Genomic DNA, 8183 nt, shown 5'->3' with positions numbered 1-8183 from the left:
TGGCTCTTGCATTTGGAGTACTGAAACCAACTGCATCTTTGGTTTATTTGTCAATCCTTCGAACCTGTGTGGTTGGCTGAAAACATTCCCGAGAACATGGATGATACGGATGCATTGCATGTGGCCACCACCAACCATGTTACTATAGCGAGTTAGCGACCCAAACTGCTGCTGCTGTAGCTGTTTTCTTCAGATTATAGTCTCCTCTCCCTCTGTCTCGGATCCAAAGAGAGTGCGAATTATGGGTTCAAACATTTTCAGTTACATCAGGACTTCAGGAGTAATGGCCAGCCGCATGAATTCCATAGAACAAAATCAGAAATTGCATGTCAGTAAAGGCGTGCCTCAGAAATGAACATTAGCTTTCCACGCTGTCGTACGAGAGAACATAGTCAACGCAAGAAAGAAAAAACACATGGATTTTTTTTTCAGATGGAACCGGAGGGAGAGGAAGTGTATCCTCTGCTAGTCTGCTGTAGTGGGTGGTCACTGGCGTGTGGGGCTGGGGCCACACGTAAGTGACCCAAGGGAGTAGGGCCCCCCTTGATAGAAAATCGATAGCACAGTTCTTGCATGTACAAGCAACCATCGGCCAGGCCTTCGCGTGCAGTTCACTAACCAAGCATTCCTGCTCGTGGTACGGCTTGCTCCGCCCCTCTCCGATCGACGAAGCACGCACGCGTTACGGCGTTAGGTTGATGAACGACGCGCACCAAACCCTGAAGAAACCGTGCATACTGGTCGCCATCGCGACTTTCTCCAGGGTATCAATTCAACCGCTCGCACCGTACACCTGAAGATCTGAGCCTCTGCCCGGGCCGGCCATCTGAAACCACAGCCGTCATCGATCCGTGCGAGAGGTTCACCAGATTTCCTGCGTGATTTTCCCAACCAGTTGCGTACAGATGCCTGATTAGTCCACCTAATCTACGGGCTGACTCCTCCAGTCTCCGGACCCGTCTCCGTGTAGATCTCATCGGTCACATGCTGGATCCCCGTCACGGGCTGTAAAACGCCACGCCTCGCTCCCTGTTTCCGCCGATCGACACTGTGGGTGGCACCCGGTGTCGCGCTACCGATCAGCCCAATGTGTTGTCCTGCATCATATGCAAGCTGAGCTAAAAAAAAAAATCACAGGAATTGAAGCTGCGCAAGCACACGACAAGAATCTATGCGTGTACGTGTAGTACCAGCCCGACATCGCCGTTGCGAAGAATTTTGTAGCGCAAGTGGCCAGCTGATGGGCAACACAGTGGCGAGGTATATGCGGGAGTGGTAGTACGTTGTGTGTGTGCGCATGCGTGGTGGTGGTCGTAGTCTATGGCAAGTTGGGCTGCGTGATGCGTACAAGTTGCAGGCGGGGACAAACTGGATGCTATGTACAATATAATAACTCCGTGATGAGCTTGTCCGGCCGCGAAATCAAGTTCGATGTCGACGAGCAGCCACGCACTGTCATCATCCGGTAACAAAAAGGAAAAAGAAGAAAGAAAGAAAGAAAAAAGGTTAATTACTCGGCGGAGGAGGGTTTCGTTTTCGCATCCCCCTGCACCTCGCCGCAGCATATTCTTACGCTCGCGCCGCCGGTGTTATCATCGGGCGGTTCCGATCACCATCAGGCGCTCTGAATTTTTCTGACGGAATGATCCGCGATGTTTGCTTCGGCGCCGGTGAAAACGCGAGCGGGCGGATTGCCCGAGGGCCGACGAGGATGCCGACCTCTCCCAAAGGAAGGATCGTGCTGGCCATGGGCGCGCGCGATCGATCTGCTTGGCCTCGATGCCGGCCTTTCGATCCAGTTCGAGGCACGCCGGCCATCACGTGCTCACGGTGGCCGCCGTCTCATCGAGGCGCGTTGGCTATAGCTCGGTTGCGTCTGCGCGAGGACAGCAAGGCTAATGTAGCAGCCTTACTATAATAGGGACATGGCTCGGTCCGTGCAAACATGTAATAAGTACGTTCGTGCAGCTAAACCAACCATGTATGTAATTGGGATTCCTTCCTTTGAAAGCTCCATATGACCGTATCAACTACGACTTGGGGCTGGCTGGTAGCTGCAAAAATATCTACACCTAACCACAAATGATACGTGTAGCTCAATGGCCAGCAGATGACGCTGCGTTAGAAATTATAAATCTTGAGAGAAAAAAAATCAAAAAATCCTTGAGGAAAAAAGAAATGGTAATCAGGCGGCGATTTCTGTTGCAAACCAATGGTGGTTTCACGAGAGAGCACAGGATATCCGAGTAGAGCGTATCTATACACGGCTACAGTACTAGTACTATATCTCCTGTCGCTGTCCCGGTTTCCCTGGGCCGCCCCCGACCGTCGGATGCGCGCCACGGACGGCCCGCGCCCGCCGCGCGATCCGGGACACGCCCAGCCGGGAGCCAGCGAAACAGGGCGCTCCACGTGTACGGTGCCGGATTGCCCCCCGTCGCCGACGTGGGCTGGTGCGCCCCACCCGGCCAGAACCGCGCGGCCCACCCGCCAGGGTGGCTCTGGGGTAGGCTTGCGGCGCAGCGGCGGAGGGGCGCGGGCCGCTTTTAAATAGCGCCTCTCCCCTGGCGGAATCGGAGGCGGCCAGGCTCCTCCTCCCCCTGCAAATCCACACCACCACTCGTTCCTCTTCAGGAGGGGAAGAGAGGGGACAGGCGAGAGGCCCGGCGGCGTCCGCCCGATCTGCTCCGACCAGTGCGTGCCGTCCTCCTCAGTCTCAGGTGCCCCCGCATTCGCCTTCCTCGGTTAATTCCCCTCCTGCCACTGTGTCATAGATTGCTCCGATTCAGTGTGGGCTGGTGAGGAATCGCCTGCGTTTTCGTTTATCCGGAGTTTTGGTTTTGGGGTGGTGTTGCTCGGGAACATGCTGCCGGCCTGTTCGCCGGCGTGGGCGCGTGCCTAGCCGTCGATCCGCCGGACGAACCCGCTGCCGCGCCGGCGTTGGCGGGCCGCGCCGGTGCCGGTGCTGGTCGTCGTCGTCGTCGTCGATCCGTAGCGTTCGGTTTTGGGGGATGTAATGAGGATGCGGTAGTTCGCCGCGGCGCCTGCCGGTCGAGCTCGACGTCGATGTCACCGGCGGGCACCCGCGAGGCCTTCCGCTGTAGATTGGCGCGAATGATTAGTGACGAGGCGCGCTTGTTTCTCACCAGATCTGTAGCCTGCACGATTCAGCGAGCCCTTTCGGCCCTGAGATATTTCCCCGTGCCACGGGACTATGATCTCCGCGCCCCTCGTGCCGTTACCACTCCTTTTGGGAAACCTGACATGCCACCTTTCGCCCACAAGCTTTTGGCAGTTCCCGTTAATCCGGTGGAGGAAATCAGCAACCTTTAGATGTTTTTATTTTTCTTTTTGCCTCCAAAGGCAGTCCTCCTTTAGGCCCCTCCATGTTGGGCGTCGCTGACTCGCTGCACTCACTGGCTGCAATGATGCTCTGCTTTCGGTGGTCAGCCGCTCTGATTTTTACTGATCACGGATGAGCTAAGCTCCGAGTTGGCGATGACTGCACTCCAGAATTGACCTTTCGGCATGAGCAATCGACGTTTCGACGAAGCAACATGTTGCTTTGGTCATGTTTCTCTGAAATAAAAAAACACTATTTTTCTGGATGGAGAAAAGGCATACGCTTTCTCCTGCTCGAGGGAGAGGGGGGGTAGGAACTTCAAAAGAAAAAAAATAAAAGGGGTGCGTTTCTTCCAATCTCAGTCACGCCGCTCCGGGATTGGCGGCCGGCCGGCCGCCGGCGGCGCCTACGGTGGTTCTTGACCTAAGAAAACGCATCGTGATTAACGAATCGCCGCCGTCAGATTCCGTTGGATGCATCTGGACGGTGGCGATTGTCTCTTCCTCCCCCTACGTAGGGTCAAAACCGGGATATATACAGAAAAAAAAAGATTCACCTACCCCGCCTCACTGCTACGGACAATGGCGTGCGGCGGGCGTCAGGCCTCTGCTGGTTGTGTCTGCGCAACGGTACAAGGCGCCTGCGAGGCCGGCAGGGGGTCAGGCCGTCAGTGGTGACACCGAATCCCGGGCCCACATGGTGGCCCGGCGCGCCGACTCTCTTCGGAAATTGTGTAACAAAAATTCCGAGCCGCCTAGCTGGACTCGGACAAGTGTCCAGGGCCGTGGTTGATCAGCAGATCTGGGCGCGTGTGAGGTTTGAAGAATTCAAGGGCCCTCCGGTAACTGGTCCTTCACCTAATCACCTTGGCCTGGCCTGCAACTTGCTGTGCCCTGATACTGCCATAGTAGTGCCATACCGGTGGTGCTCTGATGCTCTCTCGTACGAGTACTATTGCTAGGAGATGGGCCATGGCAGCCGATTTGCATGTTTGTCTCGCTCTCCAGGTCCATTCAGAAAGTTGGGGATCCAAATCAGTCGGGCGCCCTCGTCTTGTCAGGTTTAGGGCGTAGGATCAGCACAGCCGAGAGTCTCCATCGACGGATCTGAAGTGTCTCCATCCGGACGGGCGGTCTGAGAGGACACGCTCGTATCAGTTTAGCCAAGGGGGACAGACAGCATCCCAGCACACCTTGTGGAGCACACGTCTAGCTGTGTACCATAACCATTAGTGGATGCTGCACTGCCAAGGTTTTGGTGTTACAGTAATTTGATGAAGCAGAAAGACTAAAAACTGAAACCTTTCCGATTTTTTTGGGCACTATTTAGTGATGCTCCTTGGTCTCAACCACTGTTCAATAGCTCGCGGTGGATAATAGGTGCGCGCGCCGATGAGTACTCTAGCTGTCTCTGAACTCTGAATGGTTCCGATTTGCTAGCCTGTCAAAACTGACCACTCGTACAGGGGGCAACAATTTCCTATTTGGTGTTGGATGGTCATTGGGTAGCTTAGATTTGACCATCCAATGCATGTGGTAGGATGTGCCGACCTTATCATGCCAGATATTCAGATGAGGTACCTTTTTCATTCGTCCCAACTTGCGATGAATCTCTTCTCCACACGTTTTTCATTCTGATGCTTGAAATCTCTTCGGCGTGCTGCTTTCCTGGGGGTTCATAAATATTTTGACAAAATAAGCCGTCCAATTATGTGCACTTGTGCAGCGCGTCACATGTTTCTTGAGGGGATTGTATAGGATTAGCTAGTGGCACGTAACATCACGAGTGACAAGGCCTTGAGTCTACTTTCCACTTATTCAAACGATTTACCATCTTTTTTTTTGCCATCCTGGTCTTGGTGTAAAACTTTTTTACCTTTATTAGTTTTGTTGGTAATTCGGAAGCATAGTGTTAAAAGGCAGATCTGAAGCAGGGCATGTGATGATGTGAATTCATGATACACTCGGAAAGCGAATCTGAACTCTGAGCAAGTATGTCGCAGAGGCCATAGGGCTCGCACATGCTGCTGCGATCGATGCTACCCCTTTTATCCTGTGTCGCGTAGGAACATTTTTTAATCGTTTTTAACCAAGAAAAGCATCGCATCGCATCATGCCGGCACCTGCCACCCTTGTGGACAGAGACGTCCTTTTTTTGTGTGTGTTTGTGTGTGGGGTTGATGCTCCGCTCGTGCACGCGCCGAATCTAAGCCAATAATAAGTGCCAGCTTGCTAGATATTTTTGGTTCATGACTGCTTCGGATCGGTTCATTACAAAATTGTTCTCGATTCACACTTGCCTGGGCATATTTTTAATATCATCTTGTCGGCTGATCGTTTGTGTTTTTTCCCCTGCAGCAAAATGGGTGCCGGCGGCAGGATGACGGAGAAGGAGCGGGAGAAGCAGGAGCTGCTCGGCCGTGCCGGCGGCGGCGCGGCAATGCAGCGCTCACCGGTGGACAAGCCACCGTTCACGCTGGGCCAGATCAAGAAGGCCATCCCGCCGCACTGTTTCGAGCGCTCCATCATCAAGTCCTTCTCCTACGTGGTGCACGACCTCGTCATCGTGGCGGCGCTGCTCTACTTCGCGCTGGCCATCATCCCGGCGCTCCCGAGCCCGCTCCACCTCGCCGCCTGGCCGCTCTACTGGGTCGCGCAGGGCTGCGTGTGCACCGGCGTGTGGGTCATCGCGCACGAGTGCGGCCACCATGCCTTCTCCGACTACTCGCTCCTGGACGACGTCGTCGGCCTGGTGCTGCACTCGTCGCTGCTGGTGCCCTACTTCTCGTGGAAGTACAGCCACCGGCGCCACCACTCCAACACCGGCTCCCTGGAGCGCGACGAGGTGTTCGTCCCCAAGAAGAAGGAGGCGCTGCCGTGGTACACCCCGTACGTGTACAACAACCCCGTCGGCCGGCTGCTGCACATCGTCGTGCAGCTCACCCTGGGGTGGCCGCTGTACCTGACCACCAACGCGTCGGGGCGCCCGTACCCGCGCTTCGCCTGCCACTACGACCCCTACGGCCCGATCTACAACGACCGGGAGCGCGCCCAGATCTTCGTCTCGGACGCCGGCGTCGTGGCCGTCGCGTTCGGGCTGTACAAGCTGGCAGCGGCGTTCGGGCTCTGGTGGGTGGTGCGCGTCTACGCCGTGCCGCTGCTGATCGTGAACGCCTGGCTGGTGCTCATCACCTACCTGCAGCACACCCACCCGGCGCTGCCCCACTACGACTCGAGCGAGTGGGACTGGCTGCGCGGGGCGCTGGCCACCATGGACCGCGACTACGGCATCCTCAACCGCGTGTTCCACAACATCACGGACACGCACGTCGCGCACCACCTCTTCTCCACCATGCCGCACTACCACGCCATGGAGGCCACCAAGGCGATCAAGCCCATCCTCGGCGAGTACTACCAGTTCGACCCCACGCCCGTAGCCAAGGCCACCTGGCGCGAGGCCAGGGAGTGCATCTACGTCGAGCCCGAGGCCCGCAAGGGCGTCTTCTGGTACAACAACAAGCTCTAGCTGCTGCCGTGTAGAGCCGGAGGTGATCGCCCGTGCTTGCCGCAGGAATGGGAGGAGGAAATCAGCAAGAGAAGATGTCAATCGCCCTACCAAGTCCCCATCTACCTATCTATGGCTAGTCATCTATCAGTCTTTAGGCAGGAAACAGAGCATTTAGGCACAATTGAGACGGCTTACTGCAGTGCCATTGCTAGAGTCAACCACAAGTAGGCGGATTTGTCACTGTAGTGTGTGTGTCCGTGGACCATGGCGGCGAGCTTTGGGCAGTTCGTTCCGAGTTGTGTTTTCTTCTCCGTGTTTTAATTTAGTAGTCGCCGCCGGTGTAGGCTGGGCCGGCGGCGTCCGGTGTGGTTGGCCGTGCCTGGCCGCGTGCGTCGTGTGCGTCTTGTCATTGCGTCGGCGTCGTTGTCGGCGCCTCTCTCGTCCCCCCCTCGCGTGTTGTTGTAAAACCGTATCCCCCTGGTGCTTTTGGCGGAAATAACAGATCGTCGAACGGCAACTTTTTGGGTTCGTTGTGGTGGTTTTCCGACGCGGCGCGCACACGTCTCTCGTGTCGCGTTGCTCGTTCCTGGTCTGCCTGCCTGCACGCTGGCTTTCCCGGCCAAGCATCCAAAGATTGTCCCGGCTGATGGCTCCCTGCGGACCCATCCACGCAAAAGATGTGGCGAGCAAGAGCGAGCACGCCCCTCTCTTTGCCGGGACATTCTGCCTTGGCGCTGCCTGGCTTTAGTGCCAATTTGCAGCGTCGTGGTCCAGCGTTTATTGTGTGGAGGGAGAGAAACAGCTGCTGTCCGTGCCAATCGCCTGTTGTCTGGGACTGTGAGGACCAGTAGTGCTGCTCTCGGCACCGTCTCAACTGTCCCCTTACGGACGGAAGCTGAACTTGCACATCATGTACGACCCCATCAACGTCTGATGTGTGAATTCATTGCTGCGCCACAGTACGTCTAACGTCTAGGCCATGTTTGGTTTAGGCGTGAAAACGTTTCCATGAGAGATAAATGATGCTTTGATCACTAATTAGAGGTATTAAATAAAGTCTAATTACAAAATTACCTTCACAACTATGGTACTGTAGCAGTTACTTTAGCTAATGAGGCCTTTGACCGCACGATTAGAGGATGATTGGGTGCGGTTACTGTAGCATCACTGTAGCCAATCATGATGAAACTTGGCTCATTAGATTCGTCTCGAAAATTTACACCCATTTCTAAAAAGATTTTTCAAATAGACTTCATTTAGTACTACATGCATGCATTCGTCATTTTGTGAAATTTTGATGTGACCCTTAGCCAAACATGGCCCTAGCTGGTAC

General features: G+C 55.2%; 1 protein-coding gene across 1 annotated transcript; it reads left to right on the top strand.

The window, feature by feature from the left end:
* Positions 1 to 2555: 2555 nt before the first annotated feature.
* Positions 2556 to 7378, top strand: LOC120650240 (fatty acid desaturase DES2-like). Its single transcript, XM_039927283.1, has 2 exons — positions 2556 to 2720; positions 5701 to 7378. Exon 2 carries the CDS (start codon positions 5705 to 5707, stop codon positions 6866 to 6868), a length of 1164 nt encoding a protein of 387 aa, XP_039783217.1. The 5' UTR covers positions 2556 to 2720; positions 5701 to 5704; the 3' UTR covers positions 6869 to 7378.
* Positions 7379 to 8183: the final 805 nt, after the last annotated feature.

Source organism: Panicum virgatum, chromosome 1K (genome assembly GCF_016808335.1).
Source record: "Panicum virgatum strain AP13 chromosome 1K, P.virgatum_v5, whole genome shotgun sequence".
NCBI lineage: Eukaryota > Viridiplantae > Streptophyta > Magnoliopsida > Poales > Poaceae > Panicum > Panicum virgatum.
This window is presented reverse-complemented; position numbering and strand designations above follow the sequence as displayed.

Coding starts and splice junctions, on each gene's coding strand:
- LOC120650240 (XM_039927283.1), top strand. CDS start 5,705: ATGGGTGCCGGCGGCAGGATGACGGAGAAGGAGCGGGAGAAGCAGGAG.